Source organism: Phyllobates terribilis, unplaced genomic scaffold, assembly GCF_046119375.1.
Source record: "Phyllobates terribilis strain yellow unplaced genomic scaffold, ASM4611937v1 Scaffold_7__3_contigs__length_470593459, whole genome shotgun sequence".
NCBI classification, from domain to species: Eukaryota; Metazoa; Chordata; class Amphibia; order Anura; family Dendrobatidae; genus Phyllobates; species Phyllobates terribilis.
Window position 1 is genome coordinate 137,098,340 of NW_027362767.1, and position 17,507 is coordinate 137,115,846.

The 17,507-nt window shown below is 42.8% G+C and overlaps 1 protein-coding gene across 4 annotated transcripts in view; it reads right to left on the reverse strand.

The window, feature by feature from the left end:
- LOC141153946 (NACHT, LRR and PYD domains-containing protein 3-like) overlaps positions 1 to 5,817 on the reverse strand; it is an 85,600-nt gene extending 79,783 nt beyond the window's left edge. Inside the window, exons 1-2 of one of the 4 annotated variants that reach the window (XM_073639254.1) lie at positions 5,706 to 5,816; positions 4,918 to 4,948 (exon numbers count right to left, since the gene is read on the reverse strand). In XM_073639254.1, the coding sequence (XP_073495355.1) occupies positions 4,918 to 4,924 (7 nt within the window). In that variant the 5' untranslated portion in view covers positions 4,925 to 4,948; positions 5,706 to 5,816. Of the gene's footprint in view, positions 1 to 4,917; positions 4,949 to 5,075; positions 5,153 to 5,705 lie in introns of those variants that run through there. The other 3 variants (XM_073639253.1, XM_073639252.1, XM_073639255.1) reach the window with 3 other exon arrangements.
- Between the last annotated feature and the right edge of the window lie 11,690 nt (positions 5,818 to 17,507).

A 17,507-nucleotide genomic window follows, 5' to 3' on the forward strand; every position in this document is an offset into this window, starting at 1 on the left:
TGTCAATCTGTGACAACGGCATTTAACATGGCTTCACTGGAAGTGCGTTATAAGACCCGCCCATCGGCGCCCCTGTTAACCCAGCAGGAAGTACGGCGGCGTCTAAAAATCACTACAGTAGACAAATCCCCGGGCCCGGATGGGATACACCCGCGAGTACTGCAGGAATTAAGTAACGTCATAGATAGACCATTATTTTTAATCTTTAAAGATTCCATAATAACAGGGTCTGTACCACAGGACTGGCGTATAGCAAATGTGGTGCCAATATTCAAAAAGGGGACAAAACTGAACTTGGAAATTATAGGCCGGTAAGCTTAACCTCTACTGTGGGTAAAATCCTGGAGGGTTTCCTAAGAGATGCTTTACTAGAGTATCTGAAGAAGAATAACCTCATGACCCAATATCAACATGGGTTTACGAGGGACCGTTCCTGTCAGACTAATCTGATCAGCTTTTATGAAGACGTAAGTTCCAGACTGGACCAAGGAAATGCGGTGGATGTTGTGTATATGGACTTTTCAAAAGCTTTTGATACGGTTCCACACAAAAGGTTGATACATAAAATGAGAACAATGGGGATAGGGGAAAATATATGTATGTGGGTTAAGAATTGGCTCAGTGATAGGAAACAAAGGGTGGTTATTAATGGAAAACTCTCAGACTGGGTCTCAGTTAACAGTGGGGTACCACAGGGGTCAGTATTGGGCCCCCTTCTTTTTAACATATTTATTAATGACCTTGTAGGGGGCATACAGAGAAGTATTTCAATATTTGCAGATGACACTAAACTCTGCAGGGTAATCAATACAGAGGAGGACAATTTTATATTACAGGAGGATCTATGTAAACTAGAAGCTTGGGCTGATGAATGGCAAATGAGCTTTAATGGGGATAAATGTAAGGTAATGCACTTGGGCAGAGGAAATAAAATGTATAATTATATGCTTAATTGTAAAACACTGGGCAAAACTGTCACTGAAAAAGACCTGGGTGTATTGGTGGACGACAAGCTCACGTTTAGTGGCCAGTGTCAGGCTGCTGCTGCAAAGGCAAATAAAATAATGGGATGCATTAAAAGAGGCATAGATGCTCATGAGGAGAACATAATTTTACCTCTATACAAGTCATTAGTGCGACCACACTTAGAATACTGTGTACAGTTCTGGTCTCCGGTGTATAAGAAAGACATAGCTGAACTAGAGCGGGTGTAGAGAAGAGCGACCAAGGTTATTAGAGGACTGGGGGGTCTGCAATACCAAGACAGGTTATTACACTTGGGGTTGTTTACTGTGGAAAAAAGAAGGCTTAGGGGTGATCTTATTACTATGTACAAGTATATGAGGGGACAGTACAAAGACCTTTCTACTGATCTTTTTACTCTGAGGCCTGAGACGGGGACAAGGGGGCATCTTCTACGTCTGGAGGAAAGAAGGTTTAATCATAATCACAGGCGCGGATTCTTTACTGTAAGAGCAGTGAGACTATGGAACTCTCTGCCGCATGAAGTTGTAATGAGTGATTCACTACTAACATTTAAGAAGGGCCTGGATGCCTTTCTTGAAAAGTATAATATTACAGGTTATATATACTAGATTCCTTGATAGGGCATTGATCCAGGGAACTAGTCTGATTGTCGTATGGAGTCGGGAAGGAATTTTTTTCCCCAATGTGGAGCTTGGTATTTGCCACAAGGGTTTTTTTTGCCTTCCTCTGGATCAACATGTTAGGCTATGGGTTGAACTACACTGCTCAAAAAAGTAAAGGGAACACTGAAATAACACATCCTAGATCTGAATGAATGAAATATTCTCATTGAATACTTTGTTCTGTACAAAGTTGAATGTGCTGACAACAAAATCACACAAAAATCATCAATGGAAATCACATTTATTAACCAATGGAGGCCTGGATTTGGAGTCACCCCCAAAATTAAAGTGGAAAAACACACTACAGGCTGATCCAACTTTGATGTAATGTCCTTAAAACAAGTCACAATGAGGCTGAGTATTGTGTGTGGCCTCCACGTGCCTGTATGACCTCCCTACAACGCCTGGGCATGCTCCTGATGAGGCTCAGTATTGTGTGCGGCCTCCACGTGCCTATATGACCTCCCTACAACGCCTGGGCATGCTCCTGATGAGGCTGAGTATTGTGTGCGGCCTCCACGTGCCTATATGACCTCCCTACAACGCCTGGGCATGCTCCTGATGAGGTTGCGGATGGTCTCCTGTGGGATCTCCTCCCAGACCTGGACTAAAGCATCCGCCAACTCCTGGACAGTCTGTGGTGCAACGTGACGTTGGTGGATGGAGCGAGACATGATGTCCCAGATGTGCTCAATCGGATTCAGGTCTGGGGAACGGGCGGGCCAGTCCATAGCTTCAATGCCTTCATCTTGCAGGAACTGCTGACACACTCCAGCCATATGAGGTCTGGCATTGTCCTGCATTAGGAGGGACCCAGGGCCAACCGCACCAGCATATGGTCTCACAAGGGGTCTGAGGATCTCATATCGGTACCTAATGGCAGTCAGGCTACCTCTGGCGAGCACATGGAGGGCTGTGCAGCCCTCCAAAGAAATGCCACCCCACACCATTACTGACCCACTCCCAAACCGGTCATGCTGAAGGATGTTGCAGGCAGCAGATCACTCTCCACGGCGTCTCCAGACTCTGTCACGTCTGACACATGTGCTCGGTGTAAACCTGCTTTCATCTGTGAAGAGCACAAGGCACAAGGCGCCAGTGGCGACTTTGCCAATCCTGGTGTTCTGTGGCAAATGCCAAGCATCCTGAATGGTGTTGGGCTGTGAGCACAACCCTCATCTGTGGACGTCGGGCCCTCATACCACCCTCATGGAGTCGGTTTCTAACCGTTTGTGCAGACACATGCACATTTGTGACCTGCTGGAGGTCATTTTGCAGGGCTCTGGCAGTGCTCCACCTTGCACAAAGGCGGAGGTAGCGGTCCTGCTGCTTGGTTGTTGACCTCCTACGGCCCCCTCCACGTCTCCTGGTGTACTGGCCTGTCTCCTGGTAGCACCTCCAGCCTCTGGACACTACGCTGACAGACACAGCAAACCTTCTTGCCACAGCTCGCATTGATGTGCCATCCTGGATGAGCTGCACTACCTGAGCAACTTCTGTGGGTTGTAGAGTCCGGTTCATGCTACCACGAGTGTGAAACCACAACCAATATTCAAAAGTGCCCAAAACATCAGCCAGAACGCATTAGTACTGAGATGTGGTCTGTGGTCCCCACCTGCAGAACCACTCCTTTATTGAAGGTGTCTTGATAATTGCCAATAATTTCCATCTATTGTCTATTCCATTTGCACAACAGCATGTGAAATTGATTGTCAATCAGTGTTGCATCTAAGTGGACAGTTTGATTTCACAGACGTTTGATTTACTTATAGTTATATTCTGTTGTTTAAGTGTTCCCTTTATTTTTTTGAGCAGTGTAGATGGACTTAGTCTTCCTTCAACCCTAAAAACTATGTTACTATGTTACATGATTGTGGGGCGCCAATGGTTTGGCCTGACAACCCTGGGTTTACAGGAGACCCCTGTGGTTGTCATTGCAGATCTGCTTTGAGCACTGCCTTGCTGTTGGCGCTCATAGCAGATGAGGCTGAGGCCCTCCCTCCTATGTGTAATACAAGTGATCAGACGATCGCAGCTTCAAGTCTCCTAAAGAGACTATTGAAGCCAGTAAAAAGTAAATAAAAATGTTTTTAAAAATATATATAAAAAATTAAAAATATAAAAAGTTCAAATCACCCCCCTTTTGCCCCATTCAAAATACAACAAAAAAAAAAAATGGTATTGCCCAATCTATCAATATATAAAAAGAATTAATCAATTGGTAAACGGTGCAACGAGAGAAAAAAATGAAAACCCCAGAATTATATTTTTATGATCGCCGCAACATTGCAATAAAATGCAATAACGGATGATCAAAACATCGTATCTATCCCAAAATTGTATCAATAAAAACGTCAGCTCAGAGGGTAAAAAAATAAGCCCTCACCCGTCCCAAGATCACGAAAAATGAAGACGTTATGAGTCTCGGAAAATGGCGCCATGTTGCTTTTTGTTTTTTTTACAAACTTTGGATTTTTTTTCACCACTTAAATAATAAATAAGAACCTATACATGTTTGGTATCTACAAACTCGTAATGACCTGGAGAATAATAATGGCAGGTCAGTTTTATCATTTAGTGAACGTGGTAAAAAAAAAAAAAAAAAAGTTTGTGGAATTTCACTTTTTTTGCAATTTCACTGCACTTGGAATTTTTGTTCCCAATTTCCAATACACTGTATAGTAAAATGAATGGCGTCATTCAAAAGTACAACTCATCCCGCAAAAAACAAGCCCCCACATGGTCATATTGACGGAAAAATAAAAAAAAAGTTATGGCTCTAGGAAGAAGGGGGGCAAAAAATGAAAACGCAAAAATGAAAAATCTCAAGATGGTGAAGGGGTTAAATGTACAGTTGTATTCTGGGGACCATAACCTGAGGATTCTCATGTTGGGGGCAATGGATAAGATCAGGGAACTCCTTCGACTCTGCCTCCGGGTCTAGCCTGCACTTAGCTGCCTGTCCTGTCATCATGGCTAAACAGTAGTAAACATTTTTCATCCGCATAGTCGTAAAGAATAGTTTAATTGTCTGGTTATTGCTCAAAGGCGTCACTTTATGGTGCAGGCATGTGCAGGCTCAAGGTCGTCCATGCTGCTCACGTCCCGACGCAGAAGTGAGTGGCGCTGAGAAAACGCTATCCAGGACAATACACAGCAGCTATATGACGGTATTCACTGATAGGAGCCATGTCCTAGTTATATGGAGATTGTAAGGCATTCACCAAAAACAGTAATATAAGGTAGAAAGAAGATGAGGCATCCTTACCATCCATCAGTCCTAGCAAATAGTACAATTCCTGGAAAGGAAAACATTACATTTAGTCTATTACACAGAGTTCTTTTGGGTCTTTTTTGACTACGATTAAGTCAACTGGGCTCGAAACATCTCACATAGCTTTCTAGGAGATTTTGGATAAGTTTTACCTTTCCTTAAGTGGTTTTGAAAGCATTTTGGAAGAGTTTATCTTGAGACATTTCTTTTTTTGTTGTTGTTGCTGCTGGTGCTACTGGGAGCAGAAGAAATACTTTAAATCCGATGGTCATAATCGTTCCGACCCGTGGAATAAAAGTATTAAAAATGGGAAAAATAATGGCAAAGTTGATACTGACCAGTGACTCCATAATGCGGCCGTATCCCGTACGTGCTGCAGTCACAGCGCTTAAAGGGTTAATATATATATATTTTTTTATGCTGCCGTTTTCTCCATTTTAAGTAAGGAGAAGCTATGCCGAGGCGTGCCATGGCTACACAAGCAAAATAAATATATAGCGCTTTTCTCTGTGCTCGAGTTGTCGGAGAATCTCGCTCACACTTTGTGTCCGCGCTGCGTGCGTCCTGGGCTACCTCTTACTATATGTAATGTATCCGCCACCTGTCCTGTGTTTTGTGTCTACAGGGGGTTTATTTCTTTATCGGCTTCAACAGTCAAAAGAAACGGTGCGAACTTGGCCTAGATTGGATCTGTCTGGAAGTTTGTGACCCGATCCGTGTAATATCATCCACCCTAAAAACAAGTGACCCTTTTGTATATACAACAGAGAAGAAGGTCTTACCTGGACGCCGAGCTTAGAGTGTACAAAGAGAAGTAAAACACGAGGCGGGTACAAAGGAAGGACCTAAACTGGACAAGCAGCATTTCTGACGCTCCTCAGTTGTTAATCCTGGAGGTTATATTGTCAGATTCTGTATTCTTCACCCCATAACTTTTTATATGTTGGTTATAATGGGAGGTGGCGGTCATGCCTGCTGATCTCCAGCACAAGAAAGTGCGCCAAAACCAAAAATTAAGAAATACTGGAAAACTATTTTTTTCATCAGAAATATAAACTTAAAGTCAGCTGTCACGCAAGGTGTGGGAAAGACTAAGTGCAACGCGAAGGGAAGATGGGGAGGAAGCCCAAACACTAGGGAAAGGGGGAGTGGAGACCCCTAGGCAAATCTAATTTCACCCTGCCTCCCCTATCATCCCTATATTGGTTCTACACCTATCACCAAGCAGGACCCTAAGCCCTGAATGTCCCTAGAGCTAGGCCCTAGATAGTGAGGGGGAGGGGTAATCACTGGTCAGGCCCCACTACAAACTAAAGACAACAAGGTCGACAAATACAGGGGATGAACTTATCTTGAGCACACACCAGAGAAGTAATGCCACTTTTCCCCAAGGGCACCAGAGAAGAAGCCAGCCAACAGATAGTGCTCCAAGCATGCACAAATGTACATAGAAGTATCACTGGCTTTTGCCTGGAGCAAACTGAGGGCTTTTAACTCCCAGGCAAGGGTGTGTCAATCAGATGCAGAAGAGAGGTCGCCGCTGGGTTTTAAAGGAAGGATTAAGAAAGCGTCTGTAATGCCAAGTGCAGTGACCTTCTACAGCCAGATCCAGAGCGACTGTCTATTACACCTGACACACCCGGTGACATCAGCCTTGGAAACCAGAGGGCCATCTGCTGTCCACCAGACAGATGTGCACGCCGATATATCCGCTGGTGTCGTAGTGGGGATTCTTGAGCCCACCATATAAATATGCAAAAAACATTTCACTTTCCGACACGCCTTGAAAAGCTGCCATGATTTTATATTACTCAGCTGCTATATCTGAGCAGAATGCGGCGATCTGGGTATTTTCTGATTATCTGTTAGGCCACGTTCACACGTTCAGTATTTGGTCAGTATTTTACATCAGTATTTGGAAGCTAAAACCAGGAGTGGAATAATCAGAGGAAACGTATAATAGAAACACGTCACCATTTCTGCATTTTTCACCCACGCCTGTTTTTTGGCTTCTAAATACTGATGTAAAATACTGACCAAATACTGAACATGTGAACGTGGCCTTATCGGAGGAGAATAACGGAAGAGATAAGAAATTGGTGCAATATCCAGAAATGGTCAAATGACGTTTTTATTTCTTAGTTGATGAAATGATTATCTAAGAACATAAGTGAGGATGGGGATCAGTAGGGCGAGATAACTAACGATTAATCTTGGCTAGTTGCCATCACCTCTTTCCAGGAGGAGAGAATCCCCTTTGCTTCGGATTAAAGAAAAGAGAATTTACGGTAAGAAGTGGCACTAGATGTTATTTTGTGGGGCTTGACGTATCCGTCCATTAGATGAGGTTCACTGAGGATAAATGTAAAGTTCTGCCTAGGTCTACTAATAATTTACATAAATCGTATGTCGGGGTGAAGTAACAGGATGGATGATGTAGATAGCAGCGCGCAGTATCAATCAATTGATTTTCTTATGTCATACACACATGAATAAGTACATAGCGTAATGCAAAATACAATAATGCTAATTTACTTATTCCTACACAATAGCACAGATGTTAAAATCTATGTAAAACAAAGAGCAAGCCTCGAGAATTCCCGCTCTGTAACGTTATGGGGTCTCTGAGTTGCTGCCGTTCCTGCCACTTCTCCACAGGTGATGGAATATATAGAAGGGAAGAAATGTCAAGATCTGACTTGTTACTCCAGGACCTCACTGGTATCAGTGAGCTCTTTAGCTTTACGCCACTCCATCCGACGCTCAGCGTTGTGCTTGGTGATATAAGGCTGGTATGCAGCGATGAAGCGCCTGGAGGGGGTATGAACGTAAGTAAAGGCAGATTGACCTAAGTCTGTGGTTTTATACATGTGTGGCAATGGGGCTGAGTTAAAAACCTTGATGAAATGATTAAGTCGTGTGTCCCAATACTTTTCTCCAGGTGATGAATACTCTAAGAAGGATTATTCTACTCCACACCTCGTCTTCACTGTGCATGTTTCCACATTTGAGGAATTACCGGAGCGGCCGCTCTCACACCCTGATTCTACCACATACTATGTAAGCTTCAGGGTGGTAACCACTTTCTATTGTGTTGAGAACAGGTTCTGAGATTGCAACCTCTCTTCCCCGCACGGTGATAGGATCTATCACAATACGTGGTACATTCAGGGCACTTTGGTCTCCTCTCTGTTTGCATTTCGACATTATATCATTTTTCCACGAGGGACATCACAGAATACAATGTTTACTTAATTGTTTCCCAAGAGTTTTCAATTTGCAAATAACTCAAGGTTATCTGATGGAAGAAGGGATCCACACCCCCAAATATCTGCTATTACGTCTCAGCAAAAAACTGTAGATGGAAGATATTCACAGTCACTAAAAAAAGCATTACTTTAAAGAGCAGTATTCATTAGAATGTAATGTGAAGTGTGGTGTGGTGGTCATCTTACTGTGTGGGGGTGGGACTTCATACTGTGTGGAGACCATAAATGGGTAACATAGTGGGTGGGAACACCGAGCGGCTTTACACTTTCTGTGTGTGAAGCACTGAGAGGTGAAATAGCAGAAAAATTGCTCTGGTGCTTTGATACAGGGAAAATATTTATCTTTGTGCCGTGTTAGCCAGTAGATAGAAAAATATTAAGATTTGAGAGTCCTCAGTGGTTGATACCTTTAATGGCTAACTGAAAAAATGGTAACAAATTGCAAGCTTTCGAGACTACTCAGGCTTCTTAATCAGGCATAGAATAACACAAAATGTGAAGAGTCACATATTTATACACAATAAGACACAGAAATAATGTAATAGATGAGACAAGTGATGGGAAACAGAACTACTGTGGGTACGGAAAGTATTCAGTCCCCTTTAAATTTTTCACTCTTTGTTTCATTGCAGCCATTTAGTAAATTCTAAAAAGTTCATTTTTTTTTCTCATTAAAGTACACTCTGCACCCCATCTTGACTGAAAAAAAAAACAAATGTAGAAATTTTTGCAAATTTATTAAAAAAGAAAAACTGAAATAACACATGATCATAAGTATTCAGACCCTTTGCTCAGACACTCATATTTAAGTCACATGCTGTCCATTTCCTTGTGATCCTCCTTGAGATGGTTCTACTCCTTCATTGGAGTCCAGCTGTGCTTAATTAAACTTATAGGACTTGATTTGGAAAGGCACACACCTGTCTATATAAGACCTCACAGCTCACAGTGCATGTCAGACCAAATGAGAATCATGAGCTCAAAGGAACTGCCCAAGGAGCTCAGAGACAGAATTGTGGACAGGCACAGATCTGGCCAAGGTTACAAAAGAATTTCTGCATTACTCAAGGTTCCTAAGAGCACAGTGGCCTCCATAATCCTTAAATGGAAGAAGTTTGGAACCACCAGAAGTTTTCCTAAACCTGGCCGTCCAGCCAAACTGAGCAATCGTGGGAGAAGAGCCTTGGTGAGAGAGGTAAAGAAGAACCCCAAGATCACTGTGGCTGAGCTCCAGAGATGCAGTAGGGAAATGGGAGAAAGTTCCACAAAGTCAACTATCACTACAGCCCTCCACCAGTTGGGCCTTTATGGCAGAGTGGCCGACGGAAGCCTCTCCTCAGTGCAAGACATATGAAAGCCCGCACAGAGTTTGCTCAAAAACACATGAAAGACTCCCAGACTATGAGAAATAAGATTCTCTGGTCTGATGAGACGAAGATAGAACTTTTTGGTGATAATTCTAAGCGGTATGTGTGGAGAAAACCAGGCACTGCTCATCACCTGCCCAATACAATCCCAACAGTGAAACATGGTGGTCGCAGCATCATGCTATGGGGGCTTTTCACCTGCAGGGACAGGACGACTGGTTGCAATTGAACAAAACATGACTGCGGCCAAGTACAGAGATATCCTGGTTGAAAACCTCTTCCAGAGTGCTCTGGACCTCAGACTTGGCCGAAGGTTCACCTTCCAACAAGACAATGACCCTAAGCTCACAACTAAAATAACAAAGGAGTGGCTTCAGAACAACTCTGTGACCATTCTTGACTGGCCCAGCCAGAGCCTTGACCTAAAGCCAATTGAGCATCTCTGGAGAGACCTGAAAATGGCTGTCCACCAACGTTCACCATCCAACCTGACGGAACTGGAGAGGATCTGCAAGGAAGAATGGCAGAGGATCCCCAAATCCAGGTGTGAAAAACTTGTGGCATCATTCCCAAGAAGACTCATGGCTGTACTAGCTCAAAAGGGGGCTTCTACTCAATACTGAGCAAAGGGTCTGAATACTTATGACCATGTGATATTTCAGTTTTTCTTTTTTAATAAATTTGCAAAAATTTCTACATTTCTGTTTTTTCAGTCAAGATGGGGTGCAGAGTGTACTTTAATGAGAAAAAAAATGAACTTTTTAGAATTTACCAAATGGCTGCAATGAAACAAAGAGTGAAAAATTTAAAGGGGTCTGAATACTTTCCGTACCCACTGTATCATTATGGGAGAGGGATAAACAGTTGTGGCCGTAAATATTGGAATAGTTCATAGATAAGGAGTGTGAAAGTTTTATTGTCCTGTGATTGAGGTCTGGTCCATGGTTCTGATGCCCCCACAAGGTCTGAGGAGCACATTCCTTAGTTGATATAGAAAGACATAAATCCATGCGACACATTCATTCCTGCACTGAATGTCAAAGGTTGTCATGAGTTTGTACTCCCAGACTCTTCTGTCTCTCTGAGATCTGAAATTACCTTTTAATACCAGTAATTTCATGTCCGTGATGCTGTGATCAGGGATACAAAAATATTTGGCCACAGGTAGATCTATTCTTTTTTTCTTTTATTGTGTGGCAATGAGAATTCATCCTTGTTCTAAGTTTTTGCCGTGTCTGCCCCACATACAGACCCTGGACATTTGGTACATATAATTAAGTACACCTGGTACTCTGCACATTAACCCAATAGAGAGGGAGAAGTGGAGAAGAATCAGTATGGCTCTTAATCTTCTAAATGCCGGGATCAATAGAGATCACAGCATTTAGAAAGCTACGAGAGGAAGGGGGCTGCATCCGAAACAACCTGATCTATAAAAATGTCTCATTATTTAATCCCTTAAGTGAACACCATAATAAAAAAGTAGCAAAAATTGTTGTTTTTTTTATCATGTACAGTCGAACAAAACATAGAATAGAATGAGATAAAAAAAAAAACATTTAAATAGGAATGGTATTGCTGAAATGTCATCTTGTCCTGCCAAGAAAACAAGCTCTAATTTAGCTCCGTCAGTGGAAAGATAAAAAAGCTACAGCTGTCAGAATAAAGTGATGCAAAAACATTTTTTTTCTATAACAGTGTTTTTATTTTAAAAAAAGCAGCAAAACATACCACATTTATATAATTTTTGTATCGGTGTAATGGTATTGACCCGAAGAATAAAGGTGCCTTATCATTTGTACCACAAAGTGAGCTGCATAAAAAATTATAGAAAAACAATTCCTAAATTGCAGTTTTTTGCTATTTCGACCTCCCCAAAATTGGAATAGAAAGCAATCAAAAAAGTTATGTGCCAAAAAATGGTACCATTAAAAACGTCAACTCATCCCAAAAAAACAAGCCCTCACATGACTGTCAGCCAAAAAATATAAAAGCTACAGCTCTCAATATTTGGCTATGCAAAAAAACTGACAGCAGGAAAACATAATAAACGATATAAATCTGGTATCACTGTAATCAAAGCGACCAGAAGAATAAAGTCGTCTAATCACTTATACCACACGAGGAATGGCATAGAAAATATATAAAACCAATTCTTCACCTACTGTTTATTTGTTCATTCTGCCTCCCAAAGATTGCAGTAAGGATCGGCACACATTTATCCTGCGCTCTGCGCTGAGCGCTTACACTGGGGTTTCTGGGTAAATCTCTGAAATATGTGATTCAGACAGAACCCCCGGTGGAAGAGTCCCTATAGTGAGGCAGATGGAGGCACTGTGGATGCTGTCTGACCTGTGATCCAGCGGTGTCTGCATGCATAAAAGTGCCATCGGCCACAGTTTTGTGCACTTTTGAAAAAAAAAAGGACACCACTGAACAGAGTCCAGACAGAGTCCAGTGTAACTCTGCTGCCTCTGGGTTTCATCTGAATCACGTATTTCAGAGATTTAGATAGAAACCCCAAAGTAAGTGCTCAGCGTAGAGCGCAGGATAAATGTGAATTGATCCAAAATGTTCTGGACCCCAAAATGCCACCAATAAAAGCTTCTACTCAACCCACAAAAAACAAAGCCCCAGTTAACCTGTTAACAGATATATAGGGTGTGTCCATGTTACTGGTAGCATAAAGGCTCGCTAAAAGCGACATGGCTTGCTGCAAAAAAAATCCTGTGATCTTTGTACTCCCAAATCCACATGCCTCCTCTGTCCTGAGCCCCACAATGTGCCTAAACCACAGTTAGCATCCAAATGTTTTCCATTAATGTAGTGAGGAGAACCCTCCTAATTTATGGGGTGTGTGTGTCTCCAGAAGCACGAGTCAGGCACTACAATATATGGGCACTACAATGGCATATTTGCAATTTTCACTCATCAACTTCCACTGTTTATTTCTGGAAAACACCCATATAGTCAAAATCATCACTACACCCGTAGATGAATTCCCAAAGGAGTGTGGTTTCCAAAAATTAGTCACTTGAGGGGGGATTCTGCTCTTCAGACACTTAGGGGCTCTGTATATGGAGTCTGCAAACTATTCTAGAAAAATCTGCGCAGCAAAAGTCAAATAGCGCTCCTTCCCTCCTGAGTCTTGCCGTGCGGCCAAATATTACTGTACAGCCACGTGGTATTTCCACATCCAGATGAGATTGTGTAACAAATTATGGGGCCTTTTTTTACTAATTTCACCATGTGAAAATGAAATATCAGGAGTAGTGATGAGCGAGCGTGTTCGGTTAACCCTTTCGGCGAGCATGCTTGGGTGCTTGCCTAGTATCTGCGGCGTGCTCGAATGTTATGTTTGAGTCACTCCATGTGCATGATTTGCGACTGACAGCTTTAATACATGTGAGGAATGCCTAACGAACAGGAAATCATGCACACACTAACTCAAACATAACCTTTGAGCACGCCAAAGATACTCGGAAAACACCCGAGCATGCTTGTAAATGCTCGCTCATTGCTAATCAGGAGCTAAAACAGTATTTTAGTGTTAAAAATGTTTGTTAATTATTTCTTCACCAACCAATGATGTAAAATTCTGAGACCAACCTTTGCTGTCAATATGATCACTGCACCCCTAGATGAATTCATTGAGAGGTGTAGTTTGTAAAATGGGGTCACTTATGGGGTGTTTCCGCTGTTCTGGCACCTCAGGGGCTCTGCCAATGTGACATGGCACCCTCAAAGCATTCCAGCAAAATCGGAACTCCAATATGGCGCTTCTTCCCTTCTGAGCTTTGCACTGTGCCTGAAAAGTAGTTTCCAACCACATGAAGGATATTGGCATACTCAGGAAAAATTGCGTGAAAAATTATGTGGTCCATATTCTCCTAATAGTCTTTAAAAAATTAAAAACTTGGGCTAAAACAACATTTTGGTGGGAAACAATTTTTTTTTTAATTTCCACAGCCCAATATTACACAATTGTTTGAATCATTTGTGGGTTTAAAATTCTCACTATAACCCTAGATGAATTCCTCAAGAGTTGTAGATTCCAAACTGGGGTCACGTGTGTGAGGTGTCTGCTGTATTGTCACCATAGCCGCTCTTCAAATGTGACATGGTGCCTGCAGTCTATTCCTGCCAAATCTGCGCTAAAGAAGTCAAATAGTGATCCTTCCCTCCCAAGCCTTGCCATGTGCCCAAACAGTAGTTTTCCCCCACATATGGGGCATAGACGACTCAGAAGAAATTGCACTACAAATTGGACGGTCCATTTTCTCCTGTTACCCTTGTAAATATGAAAAATGTAGGGTTAAAGCAACATTTTTGCGCAAAAAACGTTTTCATTTTTATGGTACAACATTGTAAAATTCTGTAAAGCACCAATGGTTCAAAATGTTCACAAAACATCTAGATAATTTCTTGAGGGGTGTAGTTTCCAAAATGAGGTCACTTGTGGGAAGTTTCTGCTGCTTTGGCAATTTTGGGGCTCTTCAAACACGACAAGGTATTCGCAGTTAATTCCAGCAAAATCTGCTCTCGAAAAGTCAAATAGCGCTCCTTCCCTTTTGAGTCCTGCCGTTCGCCTAAACTAATTCTAACCACATATTGGGAATTGTTGCACTCAGATAATGGACAACAAATTGTGCAGTCCATTTTCTCCGGTTACCCTTTTTGAACATGAAAAATTTTGGGGGCTAAACCAATATTTTTGTGGAAAAAAATGAATTTTGCATTTTTACAGTCCAATGTTTTAAAATTCTGGGAAGCCCCTGTGGGTTCCAGGTTGTTACCACACACCTATACAAATTCCTTGAGGGGTGTAGTTTTGAAAATGAGGTCACATGTGGGGGTTTTCTTCTGCTTTGGCACCATAGCAGCTCTTCAACTGCGACATGGTGTCCGCAGTCTATTCTGGCCAAATCTGCATTTGAAAAGTCAATTAGCGCTCCTGTCCGTGCGCCCAAACAGTAGTTCCCCCCCACATGGGGCATTGGTGCACTCAGGAGAAAATAGACCACCCAATTTGTTGTGCAATTTCTCCTGTTACCCTTGTGAAAATGAAAAATCTGGGGTTAAAGCAACATTTTTTGTGTAAAAAAAATATTTTTTCAACCTTCCTGAATGCGGTTTTGAACAGTGACGGATGCAGTTTTGATATTGTAGTCTTATATGTTCTTTTTCACATATAGGACACTCAAAGTCACTTCAAAAGTGAAGTGGTCCCTAAAAAAAAAAATAGTATTTTCAAATTTCGTTTGAATAATGAAAAATTACTGTTAATTTTTTAACCCTTCTAACTTCCTAACAAAAGAAAAAGGTTTCAAACATGATGCTGAGATAACATTTCCCACATGTCTGCTTTATCTATTAATTATTTTGTGTGGTGTGACTATTTGTTTTGAAGTCATAAAAATTCTATGTTCAAAAATTGCAAATTTTTCAAAATTTTTGTCAAACTTTTGTTATTTTCATAAAAAAATGAAAATTATATTGACGTAAATTTACTACTATCAATGTGTCACGGGAAAAAAAGTCTCATAATCATTGGAATATATAAAAGCATTCAGGAGATATTACCTCATTAAGTGGCACTTGTCAGAATTGAAAAATGTGGCCTGGTCAGGAAGGTGAAAACAGGCTGGGGGGTGAATATTGGCCTAGTGATGAAAACGTATGGACATTTAGTAACAGCCCCTGTGAGAGCGGCGATGATGGCTTTCACCCAGATTTCCCAGAATGATAGATATAAAATTATATTTATAGAGAATGTGTAGACTATTATAAACATCCCTCTTTATGGATGAACGGCCTGCACTACCATAGGTGAGCACTAGATGGCAGAGACATCCTCCACAGTTGTGATCTGATTGGGTCATTTGTGCATCACTCCGGGCAGAAATCACTTACGATTGACGTCCGTATTGGACTGGCGTTCGCTCCTCTTTTGTTTTACCCCCCAGCAGTGAATGCCGCCCTCTGATACAAGGCAGATATGTTTGATATGTATTGTGTAAGGTTAGGACAAGTGCTGGAAGCAACGTTTGGGGCTCTGGGCTCGGTCCGGTGACATCGCGATCATAGCTCAGAACTACCATGACAGCCATATCTGAGGTCTCAAAAAAAATAGGGGCAGAGATTGCAAATATGGTAAGAAAATGTCCTGAGTCACCGATCAACGACAACGTCTACCAGTTCTACCTGTTGTATGGCCCCTCCTAATTATGCTAATATATGTAAATCTGCCTGTGCTAGACATCATCTATATCACAATAAGGAGCCGGTCAGCCCGCAGATAACTACTGGGATCAATGTAACATCAGACATAACGCAGTGGGTAGGTGGTGGGGGTATCACGGGGGTCCTGGGGTGGAATGTGACCAGGAATAACATCACCGTGAGGTTGTAGGTTCTCCCCATGTTTACAAACTCTGAAAGGGAACTAAGAGGTTAATTAAAAGAAGGGTCTGCAGAAATCCGAAAAGTGTGGGTGGGTCAAAAAAATTATGTGGGGGTACGGGATAAAGACGCCGACACTGGGGTACAGGGTAATGACACTCTGCGTACGGGATAATGACACTGACACTCAGGGTACAGGATAAAGACACTGGGGGTACGCAGCACTAGTATGATACTTTGGCACTAACCCCCTGTTCCTCGTCTGGTGTATCTCAGTGTCAGCGACAATCTCTTCTGCACGTTGCGCCATCAGTCAGTATTTCCCGCTCGCTCATGGTGGTCACCTTCTATTACCGATGTATTACGTAGACCGAGCAGATTAGGTTGTTTGCCTTTGGGGTGGTGGAACGGAAAATGAAAGCTTCTCCTCAGGGAACTCAGAAAGCTTCTGCCAAGGAACAGTGAGGTGCTGAGAAAGAACGGGAAAAACATCCCATTAACTGATGGATCTTAAGCCCCCGTCTCACATAGTGAGATAGCTAGCGAGATCGCTGCTGTGTCACGGTTTTGGTGACGCAACAGCGACCTCACCAGCGATGTCGCTATGTGTGACACTTCGCAGCGATCAGGCCCCTGCTGTGAGGTCGCTGATCGCAGCAAAGTGTCCTGGACCATTTTTTGGTCGTTGCTCTCCCGCTGGTCAGCACACATCGCTGTGTGTGACCAGCGGGAGGAGCGATCAGGCTGGTAACCATGATAAACATTGGGTTACTAGGGGCACGCGCACACTTAGTAACCCGCTGTTTATCATGGTTACCACTCAGCTACGGTGAGCGGTAACCTGCTCACCATAGCAGAGTGGTAACCATGATAAACAGCGGGTTACTAGGTGCGCGTGTGCCCCTAGTAACCCGATGTTTATCATGGTTACCAGCCTGCTCCTGCTTCATCAGGCTGGTAACCAGGAGCAGGACATCATGGAAAGATTCTTTCCACGATGTCGCTGCTCCCCTGATGGTTGGTGAGCCTGCCTGTTTGACAGCTCACCAGCGACCACATAGCGACGCAGCAACGATCCCTGACAGGTCGTATCGTTGTCGGGATCGCTGTAGCGTCGCTAAGTGTGACGGGGCCTTCAGGCTGCGTCCTCCATATCCGCGGCTTCACATCACTTCCTGAATTCCTCACCCCATCTCCTTCCAGGAGGCCGCTCGCTCTCTGACTCAGGCATTTTTTTTCTTTTATTTAACCAGTCAACTAAATAAATAGAGGAAGCGAGTCTGTAACTCCAATCAATAGTTATGGATAGAACTTCTCAGCACGACCAATGATGGAGGCAACTGAAACCGGATCCCCAGATTCTATATCTGGGTGACAGGACACGATCACATCCTGCTCCAGCATCAGTTTAATCCATTGACATTGTCCAAACGAGCCCTTATTGGGGCTGGTATTGGCATGTAGACTGGGCATGGAGGGGGTACACCGTGATCCCTGACCTACCACCCATACTTGACAGTCTGCTTGTGTCCTCTATGTCTGTAGT